This window comes from Sinocyclocheilus grahami, unplaced genomic scaffold (assembly GCF_001515645.1).
Source record: "Sinocyclocheilus grahami isolate Dianchi unplaced genomic scaffold, SAMN03320097.WGS_v1.1 scaffold182.1, whole genome shotgun sequence".
Taxonomy (NCBI): domain Eukaryota; kingdom Metazoa; phylum Chordata; class Actinopteri; order Cypriniformes; family Cyprinidae; genus Sinocyclocheilus; species Sinocyclocheilus grahami.
Window position 1 is genome coordinate 1,187,053 of NW_015505361.1, and position 16,402 is coordinate 1,203,454.

A 16,402-nucleotide genomic window follows, 5' to 3' on the forward strand; every position below is an offset into this window, starting at 1 on the left:
AGAAGAAGTGCATTATTTCTTTACTAAGTGTTCAGATGCATCATGTTCACCTGCTGGACTATGAAACAGGTAAAAAAAAAAAACATACCACAAATGCACATCTACGGGCAAGATCACAGATCACTTTTCACACCAGACAGAAAGAAACCACCTAGCAACCAGCCAAAACACTGTAGCAAAAGCAACATGCTGAAGAACATTCAGAACATCTTAGCAACTGAATAGCAACACCTTGGCAACCACTTCAGCACTGTGAGAGGTTTGCATGAACAAAAAACACTTACATTTTCTTTACAGAACATTAAAATCAGTATAAATTATCAGTTATGATTGTAGGTAGACAAAAATCTGGTTGAACAGAAATAGAATCCAAAATAAGTCTTCAAAAAGGAAGAAAATGGGGGGTCTGGGGTTTTTTCAGAGTAAGTACAAAAGCAATCGCGCATAATGCATAGAATGGTAGAATTTCCTGTTGCAAGGCCAAGGTCATGGGTTCGATTCCCAGGGAAAGCAAGATCTGATTAAATGTAAATGTATATAGCTTGAATGCAATGCAAGGATAAAAGCGTCTGCCAAATGCATAAATGTAAATGTAAAATGAACTTGTGTTCTTATAACTCCAAGTGTAATTTTTAATTAGAAATAAGGAAGGTTTGCAAAGACAAACTTTGCTGAAGTCTTGTCTGAAAGTCTTGAAAAATATGAAGGTTTTATAGGCTGTACACACAGATCTGTTTGAAATGTCAACTATAGAAATCTGTACTTAATATATAATTCTTTATGTGTAACACATTTAATTACACTCTCTGAAACTCAAAATCATGAGCGTGATATTAGGCTATCAGTTAATGCTTCTCTTAGTTTCTAGCTAACAACACAAAGGTCATGGGTTTGATTCACAGAGAAGCATTAACTGATAATATGTGTACATTGAATGCAATGTACTGTAAATTGCCTTGGATAAAAGCGTCTGCCTAATGCATAAATATAAATGTCCAATTCAGCTTCCTGTGGGTTGTGGCCAATTCCATTCAAATTGCAACTCATGAAGTCATGCAAAAAAGTCAATTCTTCTGTTCAGAATTTTGCACAATTCTTATGTCGACACAGGACTTGCTCATGTTCTTTACATGTTTTGTCTACAAGTTATAGTTTTAGCTGTAAAAATCAAAGGGGCAAAAACATGAATAACATTGTGTAACTTTCTCAAATCCACAGTGAAAACACACCTGTAAGAGTGGGATCGAACTCAGCTTTGGGTCGAACAATCAAACCAAGTCTGTACATTTTCTCAAAGATGTACACATACATTTGTGTGCTCGTATCAGAAGACGTTTTCAAAACAGGGTTAGTTTGGACTCACGTCCACAGCGCCACGGTTTTGTAGTCAGTGCATCAGTGACGGCCTGGAGTGCAAACATTGCCGTGCACATCACAAACACACGGATCGAAATAAATCTGAAATAGTTTCTTCAAATAACATAAAAACATGCATCAAAGTTAACTGTTTTCTGTAAAAACTAGTGCGTCATTAGATCTGCCAGGAATTGAGAACAGCATTATCTTTTTTATTATTGGCAGCATAATAAACAAAAATCAATGCGCGAGAAGACACAAGCAAGCAATTTGTGCCTCATACCGTGGTAACGGTTACTAATTGTCTCCCTTCTTGCAAGTGCAAGACCAGATCGAGCGCCACGCCATCCGCCTTTATGATGCTAATGGCCTCAGCAAATTATCCGTCAAACGGGAAAAACTCTGACTTCATCTCCAATCAGATTCCCCATTCCGCCCTGGATAAAAGTGCAGCACATTCTCCTAAATACCAGCTCAGAGCTGGAGAAAAAGAGGAAAACGCTCATTTTTTCGCAGGACATCAATCAATGAAAATAATTCCTCAAACTTTCTTCTTTTTTTTCCCCAGAGTCAGACTTTAAATGGCATTACATATGTAGCACGGCATAAAAAATTCATCTGCGGGAGCCTTGAAATGTCAGTGGTAATGATGGAAGCCTCACCTCCTTTGCTTTCTGCTTCAGACGGGCTTGTTCTGGATCTTCTTGCCGCGAGCGACTCTGGGAGAGAAAGAGAGAGAGAGAGATGGAGGGAGGGAGGATGAACGACAGAAGGAAGGATGGAGGGAGAGATGGGCAGACGGCAGGTGAGAGCGTGTCGTGAGCTCACTTCATCTGCCACACTAAAATAGTTGCGGACAAACAAGGGCAGATCTGATGTGTCAAGGACGGAGTATGTGTGTGTGTGTTCAGCGGTGAGTGATTCTACACCCGCAGGCTGTGCCCTCCAAACACACACACACCGCCACAGGCAACTACTAATCAAAAGGCAAAATACATGCATGCACACACTGTTACAAATGCAGGTGCAATCTAGAATCATCAGTGTGTGTGTGTGCATACAAATGTCAAAAATTCAACAATTACTCAAATTTGTTTGTGTTTGTGTCAAAACTATAAGAGTGGTCTGCAGTCCAAACATGCATCTAGTGGCCCTTTCATCACGATGTGCAACAGTAATAAGTCCTAAAACCCAGAAATGAGGATTTTCCCAGTTCCATCATGCCCAAGTCAGTGGGGTTTTTTTAATGGGTTTTTGGTTAAATGCAAGGTCTAGCTCAAGATATTCTCCCATTTTATTTTACGGTATCAAACAAATCATAAATACCCCCTTGTAATTTTAGTAAGTTTTTACATATCTTGAAAAGATGACAACTACCAAGTTTCTAAATGTGACTACAGAGGTTATGGGGGACATTAAATGTTGTCACGCCGAACAGGTAAAACTCATCTACTCACCATATGCTTTTACAGCCTCGGTGTGTTTATACTTGCACTCTTGAAAACCATTATAACTCACACTTTCCAACTTGTAGATTTTATATAATGATTGAACAAGTTGTCTGAAGATTAAATGTGGTCCTGCAACTGTTGTGTAGTTAGCCTAACTGTAGCTTTTTACTTTTGTATTTAGGCTTCAAAATTAATTTGTGAAGATTATCTTGATGAACTAAACTCGCAGAAAAAAAAAGGGTTTTATGGGTTTTTAGTTAAATGCCTGAAGGTCTGTGTTTAACACAAGCTCAGGATATTTTCACATTTTATCCTATGACATATAACACATCATTAATATGTTAATAAAATGTTGTATAAAATCAGGCAAATGTTATATGAACAAACCCCTCTGTAAAAACCCTTCAGAATATAGGTAGGAATAAAACTTTAAAGTTTGGTGTATTTAGGTACTGCTCAAGTGGAAAAAAAACTCACTTTGACAAAATAGTCTTTAAAGATGTACTGTATGTACTGTAAAAAGTGCAATAAAATAAACCCTTCAAAGTGTATTTCTTTTATGAAAAGCCAAATAGCCTAAAATCTCAAAATTGACCATTGCATGAACAATGTTTTTGCATATAGCGTCTTGCCTTAAAGACTGAGAGCTGTCAGAAGCTTAGTGGTGGTGATTATCTTGATGAACGGAATGTGTAAGAATCATAAACGTTTGTTGGTCACAGAGCTTATTTTTGGCAATAATCTAAAAGCCAATGGAAAAATCCGGTCCAGGGCGATGCTAAAATACGTCATCCCTGCAGCTCTCTATTCCTGCTTGTGTCTTTAGGTTTGTGTGTGTGTGGTCAGAGAGGGTAAAACTCTCTGCTGAAGCATTTAATCGTGGCCTTGTGTGATTTTACTCTCATTTGGTCTCTTTTAAAGAGAGAGAGATGTGTGAGGTGTGTGCGTGTGATCCTGAGGGCTTTGTGTTTAGGTCTCCGGTCTTTTTTTAATTGCCCCATGAGAACGTCTCCTAACTCTCCCTCTCTCAGCGAGGAGAGGGGCGGCAGTACTCTGCCCTTCCTCGCCGCTAATTGGTTTTAAATATATCAGGCGGTTCACGTACTGGTCGCTATCTCGGCTGAGAGTAATGCGTTTGGCCCCTGGCCCTCGTCCCCGAAGACTCCAGTCATATTTGAAATGGACGATGAGATTTATTTTAGTAGGTTCATGTTTAAGGGGTCAAATCACGCTGAGCTTAAAAACGCAGAGCGAGAACACAAGGACACAAACCAATGCTCCCACAGAATGATCTCAACATAAAATAAAACAAGATTTGTTTGTTCTGTCTGTCAATATTCATTCATTCATTGTATCCAGACTACACTGGCAATGATTTATTGAGTTCAGAGAGCTACAGACAACACGTTTACGATGCATTCGAGCTGGAAACACATATGCATGTTTCCCTGATCGCATTTTAGGCTTCAGCGGAGTTGAAATCCCTCACGACTGCGATACTTGAGCTTGCGTAACGTCTCATCACGGCCCAAAGTCACAGGGGTCGGCGTGGCCATTCGCGCTCGCGTATGAGCTAATCGGTCTCGTTTTGGGAGATATAATCTCGCGCCGCAGCATAATAACGCCATTAGGCCGAAGGGAGGCGAGACTTGGCCGTACGAGGGGGTCTTTACGGCGGGTCATCGTCTCTGAGCTAAATTAATTAATGACGGAAACGAGCCGAACTGTTTCACTGTGCCACTCGGGGCGACGGGCGCAGGGCAGAGTGGACGCAGTCCGCTCTTTAATTGGAAAGTCTGTCGTTTGGGGTTATCAGGGGCTTCCTGGTCGTGATGGACACAAATGTAAACTTTGTTCAGACATCCTCAGATAAGTTGTGGACTGAGCTCTATGAATGAGTGCGGATCAGAGACATGGTGCCAAATTCATGAAAGATGAGTAAGAGCATTTCTGTGTAAATAAAAACACTCTTGGGTTAACTGCCACTGCCAGTTAATTTTGCTATTATAATTTGATATCTGTAAAGTATGATGCAACAAAACAAGCATAAAAATTATGCAAGTATACAAAAGATTTATGAACATTATAAATTAGGGATCTGTTATTTGATTTCTTTAAATCAACAAATTATGCAAGAATGCTTTTGATTTCTGAGTGATTTGCACAGACACTCATTCTGTTTGTCTTTCCACACATCGTCTAATGCCATTGGCTCAGCATCATTGAGACACTATTGAGAATATGTTATATGGTTTTTATTTTTGTATTTTCCATTTTCATTTTAACTTTAAAGTTTTAGTTATTTTTTGTGTGTTTTTGTCATTTTTATTTTTTTATTAAATGAGGATGAAAAATGTTGCTTTGGCACCTAGCTGAAACATATACGCTTTTTATATTTTATTTTATTTTATTTAAAAGTTTATTTAATTTCAAGTAATAAATGTTTTTTATAGGTTTTAGTCTTCGTTAATTTATAATAACCCTGCTCTAGAAGGTGACATAGCAATGAAAATCCCAGATTTATTGCAGATTTCAGGCATCTGATAATGACAAATTTATTTATTAATGCAAAATATCTGAAATAACACCAACCCAACATGTGGCTCAACAATCTTATTGGCTGACGTTTTATATAAACCTAATCAAACTTTTTGTCACATGAGCCATTTTGACCTAAATATTGACTCCCCCTAGCATTTTAAGTTAAACTTTCTATAATTGATCAGTTTATTCACATGTACATGTTTCTCTGATGTTGGTCAATGGTTACACAACATGCAGGAAAACCAATAAAATCTTTAAAAATAAATAAATATTAAATGTTACAAAAACAACTTTTTGTAGGTGTTTTATTTGATTGTTTTTATTTTTAAATTATTTAATTTGACCTTATTTTAATTCAGTTCATGAACCCTAGTTTGGAAAAGCCTGATGCTAAATGAATTTTTAAGGTTCATTGGTTTATGGGTCTGACTGGTATGATCGATGAAGATATTGATATCTTGCGATCAGGATAGCTAATGGACAATTGAATGTCAATAAACATAATACAGTTTAATGATGCCACTCATTTTACATAATATTTAGTCAATTTCAATAAGAAATGTCTATAGATTTTAGAACTTTTTTAGCTTATTAAGCAAAGATGGTTTGTGGTTGATACAATAACTTAAATTAACAAGCGTGGGCAATCTAACCCATTTATGTATCCAGTTTGTAGCAAGGTGCAGAATTTCTGTTCTTCTGCAGCTGAGATCCCATCATTAATGTTTATGGATCTGAGAATACGAGGTGCCAGATTACCTTCGCCGCTCTGAGGAGAATCTCTCGTTCTCGCTCATCTTTCCTCTGCTTTTCCATTCGTTCCAGCTGCTCGAAAAACTTGAGTTGCGAGCGCACATCAGACGACTGCTCGAACCACTCGTCTTCCTGCAGAGAGAAAGAGGTCAGGAGAAGTTTTGATACACATTTTAACTTATTTATGAGTGTTTATGACTCAATCACGATGAAAACTTTCTTCTTAGGAAGGTGAGACGGAAGTTTACGGGACGAGCGCAAAAAACATGTTTACTTCAGAACGCGACCTCAATGTTTTGTGCACTTCCTGCGCTACCCCTGCCTCTTTTCATTTTCTGACAAGCTCTCATCCCTGCCTCCGTCTCTCCTGTCCTTTGTTGGCTATGAAGTCAGCCGTGCCTCTTTCAGGACGCTCTTGTTTTTTGCTGATGTCAGTTTCTTCACACAGACGCGTCTCGTACGGCTCATTTATAAAGCGGTGCGCGGAGAGCGGCAGACGCAACAAAAAAGCCACAACACACACCAAACAGAAAAACAAAAAAACAAAACGTGCGTCCGTGACAGCGTTCCTCTCCGCTAAACTACTCGCCATGTACACAAATAAACAGCCTTTAAAGCCCTCCGCCACCTGCTTTTCCTCCTTTGTGGGTTTGTTTTGGGTTCCCGTTAATGCGAGTCTCTTGAAAGAGCACTGTGTTTAATGCGATGCGGGGAAAGAGCGTGTCGGACTCTCTGGCTGTGGGTTTGAATACGGAATTGTTTACCTGTCTGCTTCTGTCTCTTTGTAATTCATGTGCCCAAAAGTTTGCACTTCAACAGCAGGATTTCAGCTGCAGTTTACAATACGATTATGTGTTAACATGAGCTAACAGTCAAAAATATGCATATATCTAATACATTTTAACATTAAAGCTGCACGCACAGACATGCAAAGTGAACTAACAATAGAATATACATACAACCAGAAAGTTTATCAAGACAAACTTCAGCAAACCAGACAAGTTTTTCAGTAAAACAGCCAGTTAGACAGACAAGTGATTGCTAGGGCACTGCTAAGTGGTTGCTAGGGTGTTCAAGATCGTTTCTATGGCAGTTTGGGTGGTTGATTTAATGTTGCTAGGGTGTTTTAGATTGCTGCTGGGGCATTTTGGGTCAATGCTAGGGTGCTGCCATAAGTTCTGTTTGCTAGGGCATTGCTAAGTGGTCGCTAGGGTGTTCAAGATGGTTTCGATGGCAGTTTGGGTTGTTGCTAAGGTGTTTTGGGTGGCTGCTGTGGCATTTTAAAGGGTTAGTTCACCCAAAAATTACAATTGTTTACATGTCTGCTTCTGTCGACAGTTAGTTGAAGTTAAACAAAACTGTTTATATAGTTTTAAATATAGATATTTTATATCAAAACGCATCGATTCCCTGCAGGAGGCCTTTATTCACCCCCCGGAGCTGTGTGATGCGCGTTTATGGATAGGTGCGCTTTATTTGACTACTTTTGGACTGTTGAACAAAAACACCCGCCCATACCATTACAAAGCTAGAAAGAGCCTGGACAATTTTTTATATAACTTCGATTGGATGCATTGAGGGTGAGTAAAACACGGGCTAATTTTCATTTTTGGGTGAACTAACCCATTAAGTCAATCCTAGGGTGTTGCCAAGACTTGTGGTTGCTAGGGAATTGCTAAATTGTTCAGAATGTTTCTGGGGAATTCTGGTTGGTTGCTTGGGGTTTTCAAGGCTGTTGCTAGGGTGCTACTAAGGAGTTCTGTATGGTTGCTAAGGAACTGTTAGCCGGTGATTAGGGTGTTCAAGGTTGTTGCTAGGTTACTGCAATTGCTAGCCTGTTGTGAGTGGTTGCTAGAGTCCAAGATGGTTACTTGGGTGTTGCAAGCTGTTGCCAAGGTGATGTGGGCGGTTGCTAGGGTATTCTCGATGGTTGCTAGGGCTTTCTGGGTGGTTGCTAGAGTGCAGCCAAGAAGTTCTATATGGTTGCTAGGGCATTGCTAGGTTATTGCTAGGGTGTTCCAAATGGTTTCTAGGGCATTCTGGGTGGTTGCTAAGGTGTTACTAAGCTAGAGTGATGTGATTGGTTTCTAGGCTGTTGTAGGTGGTTGCTAGGGCATTGCCAGGGTATCACTAGGCAACGTGGATGGTTTCTTGAGTGTTGGAATAGTGATGTGGGTAGTTGCCCACATATGGTGTTCCTAGGTGGTTGGTAGGGTGCTGCCAAAGAGATCTGTATAGTTGATAAGACATTGCTAGGTGGTTGCTAGGGTGTTCAAGATGGTTTCTAGGGCATTGTTAAGTGGTTGCTAGGGTGATCAAGATGGGTTCTAGGGCGTTCTGGGTGGTTTCTTAGGTATTGCTAGACAGTTGCTAGGGTATAAGAGGTGGTTGCTATGGTATTGCTAGGGCATCACTAGGCAGCTGCTAGGGTGTTCAAGATGGTTTCTAGGGAATTGTTAAGTGGTTGCTAGGGTGCTCAAGATGGGTTCTAGGGCGTTCTGGGTGGTTTCTTAGGTATTGCTAGACAGTTGCTAGGGTATAAGAGGTGGTTGCTATGGTATTGCTAGGGCATCACTAGGCAGCTGCTAGGGTGTTCTGGATGGTTGTTAGGGTGTTGTATACACAGGTAAACAGACAAATAAATACCTAACTTCATGCATAACTAATTTTAACATATAGAACTTTATGTAGCGTGTTCCTAAATAAATCATAGTTTCTCTCTTCAAATGTTTAAAGTGTTGAACAGGCAAATGATTTTCATGTTAATGATGTTTGACTAGTTTTAGCTGTGAGCAGACAAATTAAATAATGTGCGTTTGTGACTGTCGGATGACATTAGTGTCCTTTATAGAAAACTATTTACAGCAACACAGGATATATATAAGCACTGTTGATAAGTAACGCGAGTTACGTAATCAAATTACTTTTTTCAAGTAACTGATGAAGAAATGCATTAAATGTGAATGCACATTTCCTTCAGCCTCAGGCTTATTCATTTTACTTTTGGTGTGAAAGAGCTTTTACCTTTGCCAAAAATAGAACTTTTAAATTAAAAACAAACAAGCAAGTCCAGCCCAAATGAGAAAAAGTAGCGCAAAAGTAACGTAATGCATTACTTTCCATAAAAAGTAAGTAGTTACTTTAATTAGGTACTAAGTAGTTACTTTTTAGGGAGTAACGCAATATTGCAATATAATACTTTCAAAAGTAACTATATATAAATTAAAGCATGTCTTCCACACATCTCGTACCTTACTCGAATCCATTCGGTTCTGGGCAATGGAGGAAACTTTCTCCAGCACCGTCCGTAATCTGGACTGGGTGGCGTGAGAGATGAAGTTCACAGCCTCCAGCGGTACATCCGTCACTCCAAACCTCTTCGCTGAAACAAGAAAGACGCAGATGCAGATGTTATGAAAATATCAATACTCAAACAAAACACATCACCGCGCAGATGTTTGGAAGGAAGTTCAGCGAGAGAAAATTACATCTGTCCTATCTTATAAATCTTCTACAAAAAGGTCCAATGTGTGTTGAAACCACAAAGGGTTGTTATGATGAACCGACACGACCTGCATTTAAAACACAAATATGTGGAGAGGATGTTTTCTCACTCCCGTGACTCGTTTTCAAACCTGATTTCCTGATATTACAGTAAAATGAGTTTGGATGAGCCTCTGTGGTTTGCAAGGTCTGCAAAGCTGATCCAACCACCCAGAAGACCTCAAGAGACTTAAGCAACTCTGTCTCTCCTAAAAAATTCTTAAGAACCATAAAAACAGACACAAAGTCTGTACAGTAAATGTACAGCGCTATAAAATGAACATGGATAGCAGCTGATCATTTGATACTGGAGCAATCCAATGAGAAATGTCTAAGCTCCTATTGAAATCTTTTGACTGCAGATACTGGGATCTTGGCAAATCTGAGCACAGATTGAGACATTTTTAAGAAAAATATAAGATTACGGAGTGTATTTTTATTAGGAGAAACATCTGAGATATAATGGAACTTATCTAGTTTCATTAGAATGATACTGATGAGAAAAATCTGAGACTGACATTTTAATGTGTGATTATTCTTTCCTATGAAAAAATAAAGGGGAAGAGAAAAGCAGCTCTTTCACACGAATTGATAACTTTTACATTAAAGGATAATTAGCACCAGAGTTTCTAAAGCCCGCTGCAAACCTTCAGAGCGCTTCTATCTACAACATCCCCATCTTTAATTTGCTATTAACATAAGTTCTCCTTCCACTGTTATTTTGAGAAAATCACACCAATTATTTAAATCAGCCGCTAAACGTGCTGAAAGTGCCCTTAACGACTCCAAACGAGATCTTTTTTCTAAAAACGGGAAACAGAAATCTTGGGAATGTCAAAACATGAGGAGTTTCTTAAGGCCACGGTTCTTTAAAAAGCACAAGAAGCATGAAGCATTTAGATGAACTGTTCTACAAAGAATTTCCGTTCTACAAAATAAAAAAAATAAGCTGCTTTTAGAGAATAAAATGATTTGTAAATCCCTTCATGCAGGTTTAGCAGTGTTTTAAAACTTAGAAGCATCCAAATCAACTTTTCCTTGCCGTCACCTATAAACAATCTGTCAGAAGAGAGAGCAGCGGTGGACAGGTTTCAGTCCCTGCAGACGAAAATCATCCTACAGGTCAGTTCTGCTACACAATTACTCTGATCTGACACGGTTTACATGAGATACTCGAGACGCAGCTGGAGTCTTCTTTTGGCAGGTTTGATCCTCTTAAAGCAACATGCATAAACGACATATACTGTAAATACATGTGCATTTATGCATTTGATAGATTCTTTATCCAGAGTGACTAACATTGCATTGAATTCAAGGTGGATATAAGGTGTTAGATGATGTCTTAAACTTCATTTGTATGATGGGTAAACACCATATTCACAAAGCAAGATACCTTCAGTTTAAACCCGTATTTGCTTCAGATTTACATTTACTATTATCATCACTTAAAAAAACTCCTCCAGTTAAAAAGCTTTATAAAACAATTTTTAAATAAACTGTAACTTTGATTACATTTATTTTTTTCCTCACTTATCTTTTGTTCTTGGATGTGGCTTTTTATGTTACAAATTTAAGTTTGCAAAAAAAATAAAATAATAATTATTAGCCCATGCATTCCAAAGGAATTGAATCCATGAACTATTTTTTCTGCATTGCTCCACTTGTTTTATTTTTTCTTTAAAGTTGTATTTTTGTTGAAATATAGGTTTTACACACAAAAAAAACAGCATTGCATTATCTGTAACTACCCCCAACACACACACATGTTTTTTTTGTTTTTTTGACATTTAAGTTTTTACAAAAAGAGCCCATGGCCTTAGCATCATGCTCTACTGGACTAAGAATGCACACACAAAATACAAAGTCTGCAATTTTCGATTTGATGTTGAGGAAAAGTAGAATACAGGATAACTGTTTAAAATAGCATGAGCGAGTGTAACGGATGTGATCTTTGTGTTTGAGGGTGAATCGGGGCTTTCGGGAGTTTTGTTGGGTTGTGTGTGTGAGTTTCTCTCAGATTGAGCCGAGCTGGCAGGATTTGTGCCTCCCTTGGTTCGCTGTCACCTATGAGCTCTCCAGCAGCCCATCAACTACACCACACCACACCGCCGCTCCGCCACAGCCCAGCAGGGGGCGCTTCATCCTCCTACACACACGCCTGCACCTTTGAGAAGAATTACTAGTTTCTAACACACACCGCGCTCCCAGCGACAGCTCGACGGCCATGCTAACTCACGCTAAAACAGATGCCCTAGAGAGCTTCTGATGCTTAACTGAGATCTAATTTGTAGCGAACACAAGGGTGACAGAACAAGTCCTATACATCTAGTTTAAACTAGTTTGTGAGGAAAGAACTTCATACAAGCCATCAGTGTTGGGGAAAGTAACTTTTAAAAGTAATGCATTACAATATTGCGTTACTCCCTAAAAAAAGTAACTAATTACGTTACTTAGTTACTTTTTACGGAAAGTAATGCGTTATATTACTTTTGCGCTACTTTCGCGTTACTTTTTAAATAGAAGCAGGGCTTGATTATTTTTAATATAAGAAGGTATATTTATAGCAAATATAAAAGCCCTTTGATGAATGCACATTCACATTTAGTCTAGAACTACAGTAAGATCATGTTCACACAGCGCACACAACGCCTCTGTACTCCCGATTTCTCCCAATATGGGGACAGGAGAGCTGTCAGTCAATACATGGGAAAACTAAGTAACTGGCATTACTTTTTTGAAAAAGTAACTCAGATATTTTCTTGTAAATTAAAAAAGTAATGTGTTACTTTACTAGTTACTTGAAAAAAGTAATCTGATTACGTAACTCGCGTTACTTGTAATGAGTTACCCCCAACACTGCAAGCCATACGATTCTAGTCTGGAAATGTTACATTTAATGATAGTTGCATTTTGTGAGATAAATCGTACTTCAGTTCAGTGTGAAACTCATTGCGAAAAATTAGCTTAATACTAAATTTTATTTAGTTTGGGGTTGGATTTCCAGATTTTTTATGTTTCTGAAAGAAGTCTCTTCTGCTCATCAAGGCTACATTTATTTAATCAAAAATACAGTAAAAACTGTGAAATATTATTATTATTTAAAATAACTGGTTTCTATGTGAATATATTCAAATGTAATTTATTCTCATGATCAAAGCTGAATTTTCAGCATCATTCCTCCATTCTTCAGTGTCACGTGATCTTCAGAAATCATTCTAATATGCTGATTTGCTGCTCAAGAAACATTTCTGATTATTATCAATGTTGAAAACAGTTGTGCTTCTTCACATTTTTGTGGAAACTGTGACACATTTTATTTTTCAGGATTCTTTGATGAATAGAAAGTTCAAAAAACAGCTTTTCTTTGAAATATAAATCTTTTGTAGCATAATAAATGTCTTTACTGTCACGTTTGGTCAATTTACAGAGTCTTTGCTTTAAAACAAAATGTTTATTTCTTTCATAAAAAGGTCTTCCTAACCCCAGACATTTGAATGGTAGTGTATATTCTAGCATTTGTTTGGATATAAATGTTGGTGGTCATATGTTGAGGAATGTTCCAGGTTAAATAAGCGTGTTGACAGATATGCGGATACGATGGAAATCTAGGAGGACAAACATTCAGCTTTCATTACAAGCGGTCATTGCAAAGTGCTTTTCTTTTTGTTATTTACACAAACACAGAAGGATGAGTCGAACATTTCTCTGTGGTAATCGACTGCATGACACAGACTGACTAGGGCGGAACATTTTCATGCCGTGACCCTTTAACAATGTGAAAACTGTTTAAGATCCAGTTGAAAAGATGCAGAACCACAAATATAAAACATTCTAGGGACACCAATAAAAACGATCAATGCAATTCTGATGTCCACCTTTTTCCTGAGTAACCGATGAGCGCGCCATGATGGATTCTAACTTCCGGTCTCCACAGAAACCCATGTTAAGACAGGGTAAAAAGATTGATTGAATTCATTAAACTGAAAATGTTTCAGTATAACGAAATATAAAAATGTGTGCAGGGTTAAGCTGTGCTTTTGCTGGCTGCCACAGTAACAGCAATAAACTTTTACAATTCCTGTACAGTACTTGTTTTGCAAACCAGCCAATCTGTCCGTGTCCAGCAGCGTATGCCTTGCATTATGTGTCAAACACTGACGAGAAAACAAGCATGGCTTGCAGTGCCTAAGTTAAAATACTGTGTTGCTGATACTTTGTGTATTATGTAAAAACATCTTTTAAAATGTCAACTCTGTATTCTTTCTGCATTCTTTTTCCAGCTCTGTATTCGCTTCATGTCATCCACCCACTCATTAAACTATGACAGGTGAGTTACTGCAAAAATACCATCATTGCGAAACTATAAAATGACTAAACTATAGCGTCATGTGCTTTTTAATTAAATAAAACGTTATTAGTGCTGTCACTAATGATTATTTTGGTAACTGTGTAATCGGTCAATTATTCTGACGATTAATCAAGTAATCGGATCTTTTTTGTGGTAATAAAAATAGACCTAAGCGAACAATAGCCTTTAAAATGACTTAAAATTAGTGCTGTCAAAATTAGCGTGTTAACGCAGGCCATTAATTTTTCCAGTTTAACGGCATTAAAAATATTTAATGCCTGCATTAACTATAAAATAGTTAATGCAGGGGCGGGGCTATGGTTGGCCACCCCACTCACAATCTCTGCTTCTGTCTCTTTTTTCTTAAAAAGAATTACATTTATTTAGACGCAGAATGTCTTTAAGACCACATCAAACAGGAGACTTTTCAGACGCACGCACCAACTTGTCACGTTCAGAAGCGGCAGCTCTTAAAGTAATAGCAGCTAAATAACCTAATAACCCAGCTGCTGTGAAGCCTATTCAACAAAGAACAAAAGAAAAACGAGGAAATCAATAACTTTTGTAGCTTTAAGGATTCATCTATATTTAATTTAGTGTTTGAAAACTTTCAATTTCTGTATATTTCCTACTTGCTGAAGGGCACAAGTAAACATGACATTTATTACAATGGGTTTATGTGGAGATTGTTTTAAGTTCACTTAAATTAGAAGTTGTTCTTTTTTAAAGTCTAATAAATGTTAAAATTGATAGCTCTCAATTATACTGTAATGCTGAATGGATATATTCAATGGTTAAATATTTGGGAAAAAAAGAACAATTTCATAGAAACATCAGTATTGGTATCAATGATTCTTGCCTTCAGTAATAAAAAAAAGATGTTGTTTCTACATTAATTTGAAGATTGAATGTAAAGTATATTTTAAAACGTTAATGTTGGGTGGGATTCATCGCGATTAATTTCAGAAAAAAGGTGCGATTAATTAGTTACTTTTTTTAATCGATTGACAGCACTACTTAAAATACATATCTAATAGCAATGAGGCAATAATAATTGGTTCAAATATCAAAAGCAAGTAATCTTATGGTTTTATTGATCAAATTGATTAAAATACATAATGTACTGTAATAAAACAATATAATCATAACTTATGTACATTACGTATTCTATCAAATGCTTGCAGAGGGTGCCAACGGCCTGATGATTGTTTTCACACTTACAGCCCGACTGTTTGTGTGGAGCAGCATTTACTGTGAATGGAGCTGTAACCTACACGCATATAAATAAAGCGCATATTAAACCCACATTTAATTCAATTGCAGCCTTTGTGAATTCACAATAGCACTATGCTTTATTATGATTTTTAAATGGTTTTAATATTTTGTGCAGTCTTAGACAACATTCTAACAATGTTTTTAATGGATTCTCTTCCGTGGAATGTGCCACTTCCGGTATTTTGCCGGTTAATCGACACGGGCAAAATGCAGTCAAGGATTTTTTTATAATCAAGTACTTGAATTTAATCGAGGAATCGTGACAGCCCTAAATGTTGTATTATCAGCTCTGAAAATATGTTCATTTAACTAGAAACACCAGAGACCGGAAATGTAAAGCACCGTTCCGGTATGATTCGGATGAGATTTCCTCGTTCAGGATTGCGAGTGTTTGGTGGAACAAAAAGGACGCACTCCTGATGGCCCAAAGCGACTGTGGACTGGCCTACATTCACAAGAACAGAGAAGGTTTCAAAGCTCCAGGCTCTCCAGAATAACTCCACATCATCACAGATGGGTTTATGTGTCCTTGGGAGAGCTTTTTATATAATTCTACACATATATTTAGCACTGTAAACAAGCCAAATGGTTGAGGAGTGTTTGTCGTGGAGGTACTGTACCTGTTTCTAGTATACGCCGGTGTAACAGACCTGTAGACAGGAAGGCCTCGTCTTTACAGGAGCGGATCTGCGTTCCCACCAGATCAGAGTTGGTCGCTAGAATGCGCGCGCTCTCCTCGTTGAGGTTCACGCCAGCCATAGACGCAACATCGTTGATGTCATCATCGTCTCTGCAATACAAGACAAGCATCAGTCTGATCTCACAGCAGGTTATTACAGAGCTACTCAGAGTAATAATAACATAATGATGCATATTCGTTTAGCACTAAATCAAAGCACTTGATATTCTACAGTCAGCCAGTGAAGTTTACATGAAAAAAAACTGCATTATTTTTTGAATGTATTATTATGATCATAGTTGTTCATGCAGGTTTTCCGAGCTTATATTAAATGAAAGGATTAAATGAACAAACCTAAAAAAAATAATAATAATAATAAAAAAAAACTGATTAGCTATTAGTGGTATTTGAAAAAATATTGTTTTAAATATTGAAAATGTTTTATTAAATATC

General features: G+C 37.8%; 1 protein-coding gene across 1 annotated transcript; it reads right to left on the reverse strand.

Annotated features, from left to right (window-relative positions):
- Positions 1 to 1,319: 1,319 nt before the first annotated feature.
- On the reverse strand, positions 1,320 to 16,067 carry LOC107594377 (transcription initiation factor TFIID subunit 4). The gene is made up of 5 exons (XM_016284398.1): positions 15,891 to 16,067; positions 9,356 to 9,486; positions 6,111 to 6,236; positions 2,019 to 2,075; positions 1,320 to 1,836 (listed from the first exon to the last, which is right to left on the reverse strand). Exons 1-5 carry the CDS (start codon positions 16,027 to 16,029, stop codon positions 1,831 to 1,833), a joined length of 459 nt encoding a protein of 152 aa, XP_016139884.1. The 5' UTR covers positions 16,030 to 16,067; the 3' UTR covers positions 1,320 to 1,830.
- Positions 16,068 to 16,402: the final 335 nt, after the last annotated feature.

What these genes read in the sequence shown, in the direction of transcription:
- LOC107594377 (XM_016284398.1), bottom strand. Translation starts at nt 16,029, where the DNA reads ATGGCTGGCGTGAACCTCAACGAGGAGAGCGCGCGCATTCTAGCGACC. An exon ending in ACCGAATGGATTCGAGTAAG is followed by an intron (nt 6,237 to 9,355) that starts GTACGAGATGTG and finishes TTCTCTCTGCAG; the next exon opens with GAAGACGAGTGGTTCGAGCA. An exon ending in TTCTCCTCAGAGCGGCGAAG is followed by an intron (nt 2,076 to 6,110) that starts GTAATCTGGCAC and finishes TTTCTCTCCCAG; the next exon opens with AGTCGCTCGCGGCAAGAAGA.